We start from the raw sequence: 14,546 nt of genomic DNA, 5'->3' as shown, positions 1-14,546 counted from the left end.
GGTAGAAGACAAGGTCAGATACCAGAGTCCGAAACACGCGAGAGGCCGCAACCGAGCCAGGAGCGGCGGCGCGTGTCGGGGCCTGGGTTTCACATCCCCACACGGAGAAGCGGGCAGTGAGCTAAAGCCCCCGGTGGCTCTGGGCGCCGAATCTCACCTGCGGCCATGGTCAAAGTCGAAGGTGATTTTCAACCAACGCCGATCTCCCAAACCACCCCCACCCCCGCCCGCCCCAACAGCTTCCCGAACAGTAGGGAGCCAGCGGACCCAGAAGAACAAACCTACCCAAAGCCGGAAAATACGAGGTGGAGCCGGCGCGAGTCTTTATATGGGTCGCGGAAGTTCCCGAGGCCGCAGACACGCATGCGCACGCAGAGTTCGGCGGGGACGGGGCCCCACGCAGCCAATCACGGGTTCCTTAATATACTCTTGGCGCAGCGCCATTGGGGCGGGGCAACCGAGATCTCGCGACCCTTGGTGCCTTATAAAGACACCGTCGCGCGCGATTTCTCTCTCTTCTTCGTGAAAACACGTGAGTGATTGTATGTGTGGCTGAGGCAGGCGGGCCTGGGCCGCCATCGGACGGGGCACGGGATGCTGCGCCCGCGCTCCGTTGTGGAGCCCGGCCTGGGCCCCCGAGGCGGCTCTAAATGCCAGGACTTCGCTCACCGGCTGGTTCTTGTTTCTTTTTAGCAAATGGCGGATGACGCCGGTGCTGCGGGAGGGCCCGGAGGCCCGGGGGGCCCTGGAATGGGAGGCCGCGGTGGCTTCCGCGGAGGCTTCGGTAGTGGCGTCCGGGGCCGGGGTCGTGGCCGAGGTCGGGGCCGGGGCAGAGGCCGCGGAGCTCGCGGAGGCAAGGCCGAGGACAAGGAGGTAGGTCTGAGCTGGGCGTGTGAGGCGGGCCCTTGGGCAGCACCGGGGAGGAGGCCCTGATCACCTGCGCCTTTTTCTCTCGCAGTGGCTCCCCGTTACCAAGCTGGGCCGCCTGGTCAAGGACATGAAGATCAAGTCCCTGGAGGAGATCTACCTTTTCTCTCTGCCCATCAAGGTAAACACGGTTCCTCATCCGGGATGGCGCCGTGGCCTGTAGTCGAGGGAATTCTTGTCGTTGGCCAAACGTTGAGAGAGAGGTTCTAGACTCCACTTGACCTGGGCTTCCCTGGTGGCCCAGACAATAAAGAAAATGCCTTCAATACAGAAGACCCGGGTTCGATTCCTTTTATTTGGAAGATACCCTGGAAAAGGGGATGGCTACTCATTATTTCTTGGAAAACTCCGTGACCAGGGGAGCCTGGCGGTTCATGAGGTCCCAAAAACTCCAACACAACTAACACTTAAGGCTCCCCTTTAGGTGTTAATGTTTTTTTTGTAATGAGTTTACTTTTTGCAGGAGTCTGAGATTATTGACTTTTTCCTGGGAGCGTCCCTCAAGGATGAAGTTTTGAAGATTATGCCCGTGCAAAAGCAGACCCGTGCTGGCCAGCGGACCAGGTTCAAGGTACCCCAGTCACCATACCTTCCTGGTTAGTTGCTGCCAAGGGCCTTCACGAGACTCTCTCAGCTCTGCATGGTTGCACTTGGCGTCACACGTGTGACTTTCGTAAAGGGGAGAGAGAGGATGGATCTCCTCAGGATCTCAGATTGGCCTCCTGGTGGCCAGTCTTGCCTTGAGGGGCGCAACAGACCTTGTGTGGTGGGTGGTTACTGATGCTGTGGAGGCCCCTGGCCCACCACCCACGTCAGTCTCTCCGCAGGCATTTGTTGCCATTGGGGATTACAATGGACATGTCGGTCTGGGTGTCAAGTGCTCCAAGGAAGTAGCCACTGCCATCCGTGGGGCCATCATCCTGGCCAAGCTGTCCATCGTCCCCGTGCGAAGAGGCTACTGGGGGAACAAGATCGGCAAGCCCCACACAGTTCCTTGCAAGGTAGACTGGATGTTGGTGCACAGTAGGGCTTGCGGTGGTGTAGACTCCCGCCTGTTTTGTCTCCTGACGTCTCTACTCCTCCCCAGGTGACTGGCCGCTGCGGCTCCGTGCTGGTGCGCCTCATCCCTGCCCCTAGAGGCACTGGCATCGTCTCCGCCCCTGTGCCCAAGAAACTGCTGATGATGGCCGGCATCGACGACTGCTACACTTCTGCCAGGGGCTGCACCGCCACCCTGGGCAACTTCGGTAGGTGGCCCGCAAGCCAACTCCAGCTTCTCTCAGCTCCGCTTGGCCACATTCTGTGTGTGGTGGGCGTATTTTCAGAGAGAGAGAGGAAGGCCCTCCTAATGCACGACAGACTGGCCCACAGTGGCCTGTTTGTTCCTAGGAGCGCAACAGCCTCCATCTCCATCTGGGGGTTCACCTTGGGTGAATTCACCAGCCTTCTCTGGTTTTCCCTTTTCTAGCCAAGGCCACTTTTGATGCCATTTCCAAGACCTACAGTTATCTCACCCCTGACCTCTGGAAAGAGACGGTGTTCACCAAATCTCCATATCAGGTACTGCCTGCCCCCCACCCTGTTGAAGAGCAGAGGGGAGTACTCTGTCTAGGTGCACAACTAAAAGTGTCTTGCTTTTCTAGGAATTTACTGACCATCTTGTGAAGACCCACACCAGAGTCTCCGTGCAGAGGACCCAGGCCCCAGCTGTAGCCACCACATAATTTTATAAAGAGAATAATAAAGTGAATGAAACCGGTTTATAGTTGTCTTGTTTTTCTTCCCAAATGGTTTTGGTCGCACGTTTAGCTGATGGGATCTTTCCCAACCCCCCAGCAGTGGAAGCCACTGGACTTAAGCTCAGTGGTGGCTGAATTTGGACAGGAAGTAGGACCAGTGAGATGAAAAGTGTGTCTAGGAGCTGAAAGGAACACCACAGGCACAGGCTCTCTCACTCTTTATTGGAGCAGCAGTGAGGACACAGGGACATGCGGCGGCCTCAGGCGGCGGCGGCCTCTTTAGCAGCTTTTCTCTCGGCCAGCATCCTCTGCTTCTGCTTTGCCAGGCACTTCCTGGCAGAATAATGGGCCCCCAGGTCGTGATCTGGGAGAGAGATGGGCGGGGAGTCATGGGCCACTCCCGTCATGAGGGGAACCTCTGCAGGGAGGGAGCTAGGGCAGGTCACTGAGCAGATTAACAGGGTGACTCAAAACCTCCAGAGACTGGCCTAGTTAGGAAAGCGTTTAGCACAGAGCCAATGTGGAGATTGGAAGTAGGATCGGGAAGGCAGGCAGGTGGGAGAGGCGGGAGGGCTCACTCACAGCGGTCCTGGTAGGCCTTGACCACCTGGGTGAACTGCTCCAGCTCCTTGGCACAGTTCTGCCTGTGGCTCTCACCTTCCCTCTGCTGACAGGCCTTCAGCCTCTCCTGGATAATGTTGACGATTTCTTGATCAACTTTGCTGAAAGGAAAACAAGGCAGATGGTCTATAAGGACTCCTTTCCTGTACTGAGAGTAAAATGAAGGCAGGGCATGGGAGGCCTGTGGTCTGGCCTCTCCACCCATGGTTTCCCAAGGGCATGATGGCTCCCAACAGGGTACATTCATTGTGCAGGGTTCTCTGTATCCCCTGATTAAACAGAAGCCCAAGGGGGAGGCCTTACTAATCTCTTCTCCACTGCATCTCTGCTTCAAACATGCACAAGACGTCCTTCTCCTGGCACTCTGTGATGTCCGGCACGCGGCGGAACTCACGGTGATAGTAGTAATACTTGTTCTTGGCATGCTGCCGCTCGATAAACTCTGCAAAGGGAAAAGCCCAGACCCAAAAAGGCTACTGGTTTGGACAGGTCACAGTCTGAAGGGGCTCTTAGCTTTGTATTTCTCGTAAGTCGTGGAAGAGGCACGTTCCCCAAATGTTCCCAGTTTTACAAAGACTGGCAACGACTCACAAAGAGGTGTGGGAGGGCTGGCAGCCAGTCCTGGAAAGGACTGGGCTTACAAGCCCAGATGTCTGCAGTTTATGAAGAGTTCTATAAGGCAGGCACCACCCTTATCTCACTCAGTCCCCACAACAACCCCGTGTAGGGCAGGGCCTTTTCATTTATAGAGAGGACATCCAGGTCTGAGATGGCAGGATTCAGAGCCTGTGCTCTGCAAGCCCCCACCTGCCAGTCCTTCTGGCCCACCTCCCCCAGAGCACAGGGACTCCACTGGAGGCAAAGAGGCCCCAACAGGGAGCCATCAGCAGGCCTCCACTGCCAGTTCTGCCATCTCTGACCTTCGGCCTCAACTTCCCCATGTGTAAATGAACAAGCTGGATCTAGTGAGATCTCACCTATCCAGACAGAGAAGACACTTCCTTAAAAACTGCTACACAAAAGGGAGCAGTTCCACTCCTGTTTATTCCAGACCTTGGCGGGGGCAGGCATCTAGTGCCTCCACCAGAAGAGGGCCACCAGAGCATGCTATGCACCCAAATGCTTTGCTGTTGAAGGAACGGATTAACTGCACGGACGCATCGCCTGGCACTAGTGATTAAGGGCACAGTGCTCTGGGTGCTGCACCCACCGAGCTGGGTGACAAAACAATGCCTTAAAAAACATTCACCTGGTTTGGACCAGAGATGGCGGCATTTGGGCAGCTCAGGGAGGGCAAGTTACAGTACACCTCGGTGGGAGGGCCATTTTGTAGGCCTGCGAAGGGGTACCGGAGCACCTCTGCACCTCAACAGCCTTCCCGGACCGACTGCTGTGCAAAAATGCGGGATTCCCAGCGCGCTTGGAGAGTGGGATCTAACAAGCCTCTCGGAACGCAGATGACTTCGGTCCGCAAACAGCCCCTAATATGTGAGACGCCTGAGCCCAGGGGTGCGTGGACGGCTCCCCAGGGGGCAAGGGCTGTACGGGGCGGGGGGGAGACGGCGAGCGTCCCGGGAGGCAAGGAGGCCTGGGGTGCAGTGGGGTCCACGCCGAGTGACCGGGGCGGGGGCGGAGGGCCCGGTGGGGCTAGTACCTCTCACGAGGGTCACCGGCCGGTCCACGAGGAGGTCAAAGGCTTTCGTAAGGTAGGTGATAGGGTTGGGCAGTGAGGTCTGCGGCGAGGGCGCCGGCGTGCGGCGCGGGGGCTCGGGGTACACGTCCTTGTCCCAGCTGTCCGGCATGGCTGCGGCGGGCAGCGGACTCAGCTCTCGGACGCGCTGCCCGGCCTCCGCCCGGATCCCGCGGCCTAGCTCGCCTGCCCAGAGGACACCCGAGGGCGGCCGCGCCTGCGTAGGACGGCCGGCGGCCGCGGGGCACCATGGGACTTGTAGTTCGCCCTGACCGCCCAAGGGAGGCCTCGGGAGGATTATGGGTTCTCCGGAGACGCTTCGAGGCCGGTGCGAGCGCCGCCGCGTGGGATCGCAGCGCCATCGCATACGCGAGGAGTGCCTGTCGTGCGCTGGGCGTTGCTATCGGCGGCGAAAGAAACAGAAGATCCCTAGTTTAATTCTGGGAGCAGAGAGACACAGTAAGAAGTGTAAGGAAGGTGTAAGGAAGCCACTCATTTCAGATGAACGTGCCAAGTGCAGCAGGGAGCAGAATGGTGAACACACCAGGATGGCGAACTCAGTCCAGAAGAGTGAAGTCAACAGATAATGCAAACTACCAAATACCCTACTCTTCCAGGAAGCCTTCCTGGGTTGTCCATTCCTTACGGCCCTCTCTGGGCCCCACTGTCTCTGCCAGGGCCTCTCATGGACTGGCTGATGCCGGTGAGCTAGAAGGGCGCCTGGGGGTACAGGATGCTGCCTGGGGCAGCACAGGGTGTAGGGTTTGCCCCATCCACCCCCACCCCCACCCCCACTAGGGAGAAGTGGCTCCTCTCTTGGATACAGGGCACTCTGTTCTGGTTCTGAGGGTTCCATCCTGGCCCTGAACACTGTTGTGCCCTTGAGGCCAGCTCCACTGACCAGGGCCTTGCTGGCTACCCTCTGTGATCTCCATACCTGGTACAGCCCCTGGCTAGCACCAGGGAGGGTGGGTGCTGGTCACTTCCTGCCCAGAGGCTGGGGTCAGCCACTAGCTCTATGGACACACAGAATCCAGAATCACAGCATCTTCAGATCTTCAAATCATGAACTCATAGTACTGTCAGACTCAGCAAATAATAACACTGGACTGCAATGTCGGACTGAACCAGGGGACCCAACGGCAGTGGGCCAGAGGCATTACCATGACAGGAATGAGAGAAAGCAGAGTTCAGTACTCCGTTAAGGGAAAGCGCCCAGATGACGGCTTTCTGCTGCCACCCTGCCACAGACAGATTTGGAGATCATGCAGCAGAAAGAAAAAGGCAAAAGAGAAGGGGGAACCCAAGAAGGTTCATGGCTCCATGTCCAAGCCTCTGACCCTTGACCTGTGTGTCTGCAGCCCCTAGCATGTGCTCCCTGGCACAGCATGAGGGTGTGTGCCCTTGGCCCTGAGTCTGCAGCGTGTCCCTTCTGTACTTCTTTCCTTCAGAGAGTCCTTTCCCCAGGTCATTTCTGGGCTGAGGGGTTACTGCTGCCCAGTGATTTTTTTTTTTTCCTGTTGGTCGCAGCTCAAAGAATTAAAAGTAGCCTTGTCATTAAAAAGCAATGACAAAAATGAAGAATTGTAACATTTCATTAGCACAGAATTTTAGCACCCAATGATGCAAAGTCCACAAGACCTGCAGAGATATATCAGGCCTATAAAAAGTCTGATTCTGGGACTTCCCTGGTGGACCAGTGGCTAAGACTCTGTGCACCCAATGCAGGGGGCCGGGTTTGATCCCTGGTTGGGTAACTAGTTTCCACATGCTGCAACTAAAGATTCTGCATGCCACAATGAAGACTGAGAATCCTACACACAGCAACTAAGAGCCAGTGCAGTCAAACAAATCGACAAATATGAAAAAGTCTCTCGCTCTAAAGTTAAAAGGCTTTATAGCCATAGACTCTTTGAATAAAAAAAAATTAGGAGATTTCAATCCCCTTTTCATTCAAAACTTAACTTTTTCAAAAAAAAAAAGTTCATAAAAATATCTAAGAGTTCTTGGCTCACAGCTACTAGAGTCCAGCGGCCTTGACATTGAATCACACTCTGGTGATCCTCTGGGCACTCACCCAGCCCTCGCCGTCTCCCCCCAGTTTGCCTAGCTCAGGCTCACAGCCCTCAGGACAGGACAGGAATCCACTCAACTTCAAGACCAGCAAACTGGACGCAGACTCTGTTAATGGCAGCTGCCGGAGGGAAGCCCCCCAACCTGGGCTCCTCAGCCCTCTACCAGGCCAGCTTGCGCCTGTCCTGGAGAGTCCCATGAGGCAGAAGACAAGGTGTGTGAGCATCCCAGGACCCTTGGGGAAGGAGTGCCAGCCCGGGCTCCAGGTGTCCCCCCGGCTGCCCCGGCTGCCCCTCTTCGCCCGGCCCTGGGCCAGGCCTGCTCTTGGCACCAGAGCTCACACCCGCCACGGGAGATGACAGAGCTCCCCTGCCAGGGGCTAAATCTGGGATCTGGCCACTGTGCATCCTGGCCCTGCCACTCGAACTCCGGCGCCTGCCGGGAAGGCCCCTTCCCTTCCTGACCCGAAGGACCAGCTGCCATGGTCAGTGGGCTGTGGTGGGGGTGGGGGTGGGGAGCACGGAGGCCTCCTGGGGAGGGACAGGTGGGCTCCTGGGGTCTCTCCCAGCAGAGAAGGTCCTTGGGCCTGTGAAGGGGTCAGTGAGTAGGGGGACAGCAGGAGGCCTGGGCTCAGGCCTTCAGGATGGGCAAGGTGGGGGGATGGGTGGCAGTGGCCCCTTGCCCCTGTGCCCTGACCGCAGCGAGGATCTGCTGGGCCCCACCGGGCAGGACCACTGAGGACCACTGGGGGAGCCTTTGGGGGCCGGGGGCCGAAGCTGGCTTTGTCCCCAAGACACTGCCCTCGGCGAAGCCTCCCTCCTTTCTCGTGGACGATGCAAGCCCAGAAGATCACCAGGCCACAGCCTGAGGTCTCTGGCTCACTTCCAGTCTGGACCCTGGGATAGTCTAGCCGCCCCTCCCAGGGAGACCCCAGCTCTGACCTACCTCCCCTCCCGCCCCCAGTCCCACCGGAAGTTCTCTGCCCCCCGGCATGGACACCTGGGCTTCCTGCCACACAAGAGGAGCCGCCGACACCGGGGCAAGGTGAAGACGTGGCCTCGTGACGACCCCAGCCAGCCCGTGCACCTCACGGCCTTCCTGGGCTACAAGGCGGGCATGACACACACTCTGCGGGAGGTGCACCGACCCGGCCTCAGTGAGTGCTGTGAGGGGCCCTCCTGGGGGTGGGCAGCGGGCAGGGCACCCCGGGCCTCCGGGAGATCTGGAGGCCCTTCTGATGCCAGGAGCCACAGCTGGGCTCCCGGAGGGGGAAGAGCCCCAGAAAGGGTCAGATGCTGACTGCTGGCCACGCCCCCAGAACCCATCTGTCATCGCCCCTGGTTCACAGATGAGGAAATGGAGAAGTTATGAGTTGGGATTCAGGGCAGGCGCGACAGTATACCTTTGGTCTTGAGAGCTTTGTAGATTCACGTGTGGTTTTAAGAAGAATACCACATATCCTAAAGGTTTCCCCGATGGAAACGTCTCCTGTAACCATGGTACTATGTCACAGCCAGAGAGTGACATGCAGGATTCTCCTGAATAAGATGTGTGTTTATGTAGCCCTGTGCGGTTCTGTCACATGTAAATGCATATACCCCCCACCCTGGTACACTTCATTCCCACAGGAGTCCGTCCTGGTGACCTTTTTACTGCCACAGCTGCTACCCCCAACTTCCTGGCAACCCTCATCTGCTCTTCATCTCTTCTATTGTATATATATATATTTTTTGCCTCAGCACAAGGCTGGTGGGGTCTTAGTTCCCTGTGCATGCTTAGCTTCTTCAGTCGTGTCCAACTCTTTGCAACCCTATGGACTGTAGCCCGCCAGGCTCCCCCATCCATGGGATTCTCCAGGCAAGAATACTGGGGTTGCCATGCCCTCCTCCAGGGGATCTTCCTGACCCAAGGATTGAACATGTGTCTGTTACATCTCCATTAGCAGACGGCTTCTTTACCACTAGCGCTACCTGGGAGGCCCCCCTGACCAGGGATTGAACCTGGGCCCTCGGCAGTGAAAGTTCAGAGTCCTAACCCCTGGGCCGCCAGGGAAGTCCTCTAATATATATTTCAAACGTACACTTCTTTGGATCAGCCTCAATAACACCATCTATAAAATCATGGGTCTGGACCAGTCGTCGGTTTTTTCCAGAGCTGTTCTGTGCTCCACTGCAGGAGGCCAGCCCAACCCTCTGGGGGAAGCTGCCCAGGCTGTGGCTCTCCTGCCCCTCTCCCGGGCGGCCTGGTGGGGAAACCGAGGCAGGAGCAGGTCAGGCCTTGCCTGAGATCCGAGTCAGAGCTAGCGTGGACACCTATGGCGGGTTCTAGCCCGGCAGTGACTCCCCGTGCAGGGCAGAGCAGGGAGAAGGGCAGGAAGTGGGGGCGCTGAGGGCGGGGGGCCTGGGGCCCTGCGCACGGGGGCTCTGTCTGCAGCAGCCCTGGGGCTGTAGTGCTCCGCGCTCTCACAGATGGGTGGGCTGTGGTCAGCTCCTCCACCCTTCTCCTCCCCACGGGACACGGAGGCCCCCCTCCATGTCTTCTCTGTCTCTGGGTTTCATCCAGAAATTTCCAAGAGGGAGGAGGTGGAGGCAGTGACGATTGTGGAGACGCCACCCCTGGTGGTGGTGGGTGTGGTGGGCTACGTGGCCACCCCACGGGGCCTGCGGAGCTTCAAGACCATCTTCGCAGAGCATCTCAGTGACGAGTGCCGCCGTCGCTTCTACAAGGACTGGTGAGGCTCATCCTGCAGGGTGGCCAGGCACGGGGAGGGGTGTCACAGAGAGCAGAAGGCAGGGAAGGGTGTGTGTGTGGGGTGCCTTCACTCCAGGAGAAGACAAGGACTAAGGGCTGGAGAGGAAGCTGTTAGCAGAAAAAAAGAAAGCAAACATTCTCCACCTCAGGGTGATGCATGTCAGACCTGGTTCTGAGCTTCCTAGCAGCCAGGGTGAAAAGGGAAATGACAACTGACAAGCTCATTAGAAAGAAAGGCCTCTTTAGGTCTCAAATCTTCCCTGGCATTAAGTCTTGAAAGGGAAGGCCCCCTCCCTGACTGACGACCCTCACAAACCCTCCTTCCATATGGAGGTAGAGGCACCGTAGTCTCCATGGGAAGTGAGGGTCCTGGGCCCCAGTGTCAGAGCAGGTTGTGTGACCACAGGCAAGCTGGTGGACCTCTTAGAATCTCATCTCACCCCACCCTCTGCCATACACACACACCACAGACACCATCACCCAGGAACAGGACAGGTCCCCATGTCGTGGGGCAGTCATGAGGGTGAGATGAGTAGTGTGTGTCAAGTGCTCAGCACAGAAAAAGAGGTTGGCAAACGCCATCTGGCCTATGTTCTCTGTTGCAGTTGTGATCAGCTTGCTCCTCGTCCGGGGGCTCTGATCTCTGTGAGCCTCAGTTTCTTCGTCTGTAGGATGGGGATACTGATGCCCATCTTCCAGTGTCCTGCGGAGGGTTAGGAATGATGGGGCTTGCGGCCTGGCCAGTCCCGGCTGTTCACTTTAGAAGTGGGCTCAGCATCCGTGGCCAGGTGGGCATGTGGCCGTGGGCCGGCTGGCACGTCCCTTCCCCGGACTCCGGCACACCTGCTCACTCTCAGCTCCAGGAGGCAGGGAGGGTACCCACTTGACGGAAGAGGAAACTGAGGCCTTGAGGGTGGGACCATCTGTGCTTTAAAGAGGGTGACTGGAACCAGCCCAGGGACCCCAGGGACCCAGCAGTGCCTCCCCTGGGAAGGGGAGGAGGGCGGAGGGGGACATCTAACCAGTGCTTGGTGGACTGCGGGCAGTGGAGGCCACCCCGCTCGCCCTGCTGAGCATCCTGTGTGCACGGCTCAGGCACAAGAGCAAGAAAAAAGCCTTCACCAAGGCCTGTAAGAGGTGGCGTGACGCCGACGGCAAGAAGCAGCTGCAGAAGGACTTTGCCGCCATGAAGAAGTACTGCAAGGTCATCCGGGTCATCGTCCACACCCAGGTCAGCCCCCACCCTCTGGTCCACACTGGCTAGTCAGTCCACCCCCCAGGTCTACCCTCCCCCAGCTGGGCTTCCGGGAGCCCTGACAAATGTCAGCCTAAAAATACCATGAGCCCTGGGCACAGGCCCAGGGTGCTGGCAGCCTGGGGCTGGCGTGTTGGGCGTCTGTGAGGGCTGCAGGGCGCCGACCACACCATCGGTCAACCAAGGCCCTGAAATGCCCCGAAGGTCCCGGATCTCCTGCCCTGAGGCAGGTGTAGGGGGCTGGTGCTTCCCGTTGGGCACACGTGTGTGAATCCACATTTGTAAGTAGGGTCCAGGTAACCAACCCCTTCCGAACATTCTGGAACATTCACAGAAGCCTTCCAGGCCCGGGGCGGTGGCCCTCCCAGCTGCCTCAGTTACTCTCACACGTGCAGTTCCCGGTTATGTGCGTCATTGGTTAACCTGTCTCCGTCCATGGACGTGAACTTCACGGGCTGTAACTTCCTCACTGCTGTGCCCCCAGCAGGTGCTCCACCAGTGCTGGTTGAGCCCTATGCTGTGACCTAACCCAGCCCTGCTTCTGCTGGGGGGTCCCCACAGCCTGTGTCTCACACGGCACAGAGATGTGTAAAAACACGCGTCCGACCACATCACCCCCCACACTTGGAATAAATCCCCAGCTAATCCCCATGAGACCTGCCGGCCAGGACTTCGCTCACCTCTCCTTATCCCTCTCCCCATCCTGAACCTTCCTCCTTGTTCACCATGATCCAGACACACTGGCCCTGTTTCTGTTCCCCTGCTCCCCAACCAGGATCTTCCCTGCCACAGGGCCTTTGCATATGCGGTTCCCTCTGCCCTAGAAGCTCTCAGATCTTTACCTAGTGGATCCTTCTTGTTCCTGATGTCACCTCCTCAGAGAGGCCCTCCTTGACCACCCTCACGTGCAATGACTGTCTCCTCCGCCCTCTATCCTATCACAACACACAGGCCTCTCCAAGAATTTCCTTGGCTTCTGTTCCCCAGTTGGTTGGTGGCTCCGTGGGGGCCAGGACCCTGTCTGCCTCATGGCAAGCTGTGTCCCCAGTTCCTCACACAGAACGTGGCATGCAGCCACACCAGAGCACAGGATCATCTGTTGAATGAACGCGTGCATAGAGGCCTGCCGGGGGACACCAGCTGGCCATGCCATGTCTACAGATGGGGGGGTGGGTGTGACTTTCTGGGAACCAACTGGTGTGTCGCATCTGCCAGATGAAGCTGCTGCCCTTCCGGCAGAAGAAGGCCCACATCATGGAGATCCAGCTGAACGGCGGCACGGTGGCTGAGAAGGTGGCCTGGGCCCAGGCCCGGCTGGAGAAGCAGGTTCCGGTGCACAGCGTGTTCAGCCAGAGCGAGGTCATCGACGTCATTGCCGTCACCAAGGGCAGGGGCGTCAAAGGTAGGGCCAGGTGGCGATGGGGGCTCCAGCGAGGCTGCCTGGAGGGGGTGGGAACCACACTGGCCTCAGCCACCAGCCCCTCCCGCCTGCAGGTGTCACGAGCCGCTGGCATACGAAGAAGCTGCCGCGGAAGACCCATAAGGGGCTGCGCAAGGTGGCCTGCATTGGTGCCTGGCACCCTGCCCGCGTGGGCTGCTCCATCGCCCGGGCTGGGCAGAAGGGCTACCATCACCGTACGGAGCTCAACAAGAAGGTGTGTCCACAGGTCTGGTGGGGGGGTGTCCATGACCACACCCCAGGGACCCAGACACCTCCTGGCTCCTGAGGCTCTGAAATGCCTCCTCCAGCGCCTGGGTCTCAGCCCACGTTCTCATGGGCGTGGACATCTTGCTGACCCCAGAGGCCACCTGCTGTCCTCCACATGCCCTGTCCTCCTGGCAGATCTACCGCATCGGCCGGGGGCTGCACACAGAGGACGGGAAGGTGGTTAAGAACAACGCATCCACCAGCTACGACGTGACCGACAAATCCATCACGCCGCTGGTGAGAGTGGGCGGCCAGTCTGGCTGAGGGGTCTGGTGTGCATGTGTGGGGCAGGCCTGCGGGGCACCACCCTTCCCAAGAACTCAGGCACCAGCAAGCCACCACCAGGGTGGACCAAACCCCTGCCGTTTCCTGCATCCTCAGAGTCTCCGCTGCAGACAGCATGTCCTCCAGCTGCTTTCCCAGCGTTCGGGGTGCAGCAGCTCCGACTCCGCCCTTGGAGCCAAGCTGCCTGGGCTCACACCCCAGCTGCAGGATGTGGCAGCTGCGGGGCTGGGAGCAGTGACATCTCCCCCTACCCCTAGCCTCAGTTTCCCCCTCTGTAAAATACAGAGTTTTAAATAAGACAATCGCAGGATGGACTTAGGGTCTGGCTCAGAGACTGTCCTGATGTGATCTAGAGTGTCACCCCAGGCCAGGGGAGTTCCCCTAGTTTTCTCAGCGGCCTCTAAATCCAGAGCCTCTTTTCTGGACCTACGTTCCCTCAGGGCGGCTTCCCACACTACGGGGAGGTCAACAACGACTTCGTCATGCTGAAGGGTTGCATCGCGGGCACCAAGAAGCGGGTCATCACATTGAGGAAGGTCAGTGCCAGGTGGCGAGCTGGGGAGTGGGAGCCCCATGGGCTGTGGAGTGGGTTGGGGGGGAGCTGGTCTGTTCTGTCCCCCAGACCACTCCAGGAGGACAGGGTGGGGAAAGCAAAAAGGGAGGGGTTCTAACAGAAGGTGGGTGAGTGAGACCCTCCTGTGTGGATAGGGGGTGACAGGAGGGGCTGAGTGGGGACCTCCCACCTTGACGTTTCCTTCTCCCACGGGCCCCAGTCCCTCCTGGTGCACCACAGCCGCCAGGCCCTGGAGAACATCGACCTCAAGTTCATTGACACCACCTCCAAGTTTGGCCACGGCCGCTTCCAGACAGCCCAAGAGAAGAGGGCCTTCATGGTGAGCCCATCTGCCTTGCTCTCTGGGGCTCAGACCCCACATCTCACCTGTCCCAGGGCGGGCATCTGTGGCACGCATGCCCCTGCACTCATCCACAGGAGGGGCTTTCAGGGGTCTAGTCCTGGGCACGCGCAGTCTTGCCGGAAAGAAAGCAGGGGAGGGACCGTGGTAGGGGGCGCAGGGCTGGCTCCGAGTAACCCAGGTGGCTGGTGAGACCCTGTGACTTAACCCTCCTCCTGTCCCTCGCACCCCAGGGTCCCCAGAAGAAGCATCTGGAGAAGGAAAAGCCGGAGACCTCGGGAGACTTGTAGGCAGAATGAGACGGCGGGGGCCTGGAAGAAGCGCGGCGCAACCCCAGCTGGTGCCCTAGTCTAATAAAAGCCAGAGGCAGTTCTTCCGCTGTGTCTCAGAGTTGGGGGGTACGGAAAGGCTGGTCAACAGCCGGTACTCGGGGGCTTAGAGCTGGGACGGGGAGAAAGCTGACGTGTCTCCCGGTTCTCTGCAGCCGCCGCCCAGTGGCGGACGCGGTTCGGCGGCGCGCCCTGCGGCTCGGGGCTGGGCCTCGGGAACCGCAGAGGCAAGGTCCTGGCTGCTGGGCGGGGCC

General features: G+C 58.7%; 3 protein-coding genes, 1 long non-coding RNA gene and 3 other non-coding genes across 9 annotated transcripts; 4 read left to right on the top strand and 3 right to left on the bottom strand.

Annotated features, from left to right (window-relative positions):
- Positions 1-70: 70 nt before the first annotated feature.
- LOC139032893 (small nucleolar RNA ACA64) lies at positions 71-197 on the bottom strand. Its single transcript, XR_011485535.1, has one exon. It is a non-coding gene; the product is annotated as a small nucleolar RNA ACA64 (small nucleolar RNA).
- A 439-nt stretch (positions 198-636) lies between these two features.
- On the top strand, positions 637-2,684 carry RPS2 (ribosomal protein S2). Its single transcript, XM_020886515.2, has 7 exons — positions 637-873; positions 959-1,048; positions 1,391-1,498; positions 1,755-1,928; positions 2,015-2,174; positions 2,396-2,487; positions 2,571-2,684. Exons 1-7 carry the CDS (start codon positions 697-699, stop codon positions 2,649-2,651), a joined length of 882 nt encoding a protein of 293 aa, XP_020742174.1. The 5' UTR covers positions 637-696; the 3' UTR covers positions 2,652-2,684.
- LOC139032931 (small nucleolar RNA SNORA64/SNORA10 family) lies at positions 1,552-1,685 on the top strand. The gene has a single exon (XR_011485564.1). It is a non-coding gene; the product is annotated as a small nucleolar RNA SNORA64/SNORA10 family (small nucleolar RNA).
- On the top strand, positions 2,201-2,329 carry LOC139032932 (small nucleolar RNA SNORA64/SNORA10 family). The gene has a single exon (XR_011485565.1). It is a non-coding gene; the product is annotated as a small nucleolar RNA SNORA64/SNORA10 family (small nucleolar RNA).
- A 185-nt stretch (positions 2,685-2,869) lies between the features above and the next one.
- Positions 2,870-5,200, bottom strand: NDUFB10 (NADH:ubiquinone oxidoreductase subunit B10). Its single transcript, XM_020886516.2, has 4 exons — positions 4,942-5,200; positions 3,591-3,729; positions 3,249-3,388; positions 2,870-3,030 (listed from the first exon to the last, which is right to left on the bottom strand). The coding sequence occupies exons 1-4, from the start codon at positions 5,087-5,089 to the stop codon at positions 2,927-2,929; spliced, it is 531 nt and encodes a 176-aa protein (XP_020742175.1). The 5' UTR covers positions 5,090-5,200; the 3' UTR covers positions 2,870-2,926.
- RPL3L (ribosomal protein L3 like) lies at positions 4,353-14,335 on the top strand. Of its 3 annotated transcripts, none has more exons than XM_070460742.1 (10): positions 4,353-4,753; positions 8,014-8,206; positions 9,613-9,781; positions 10,897-11,032; positions 12,272-12,458; positions 12,551-12,711; positions 12,900-13,001; positions 13,490-13,585; positions 13,823-13,942; positions 14,197-14,335. In XM_070460742.1, the coding sequence occupies exons 1-10, from the start codon at positions 4,553-4,555 to the stop codon at positions 14,251-14,253; spliced, it is 1,422 nt and encodes a 473-aa protein (XP_070316843.1). In that variant the 5' UTR covers positions 4,353-4,552; the 3' UTR covers positions 14,254-14,335. The 3 variants fall into 3 exon arrangements, with proteins under 3 accessions (XP_070316843.1, XP_020742111.1, XP_020742109.2); XM_020886452.2 differs by lacking the exon at positions 4,353-4,753 and adding an exon at positions 6,965-7,534; XM_020886450.2 differs by lacking the exon at positions 4,353-4,753 and adding an exon at positions 7,641-7,919.
- LOC139032781 (uncharacterized) lies at positions 10,026-14,202 on the bottom strand. The gene is made up of 2 exons (XR_011485383.1): positions 13,990-14,202; positions 10,026-12,496 (listed from the first exon to the last, which is right to left on the bottom strand). It is a non-coding gene; the product is annotated as an uncharacterized lncRNA (long non-coding RNA).
- Positions 14,336-14,546: the final 211 nt, after the last annotated feature.

This window comes from Odocoileus virginianus, chromosome 33 (genome assembly GCF_023699985.2).
Source record: "Odocoileus virginianus isolate 20LAN1187 ecotype Illinois chromosome 33, Ovbor_1.2, whole genome shotgun sequence".
Lineage (NCBI taxonomy): Eukaryota > Metazoa > Chordata > Mammalia > Artiodactyla > Cervidae > Odocoileus > Odocoileus virginianus.
This window is presented reverse-complemented; position numbering and strand designations above follow the sequence as displayed.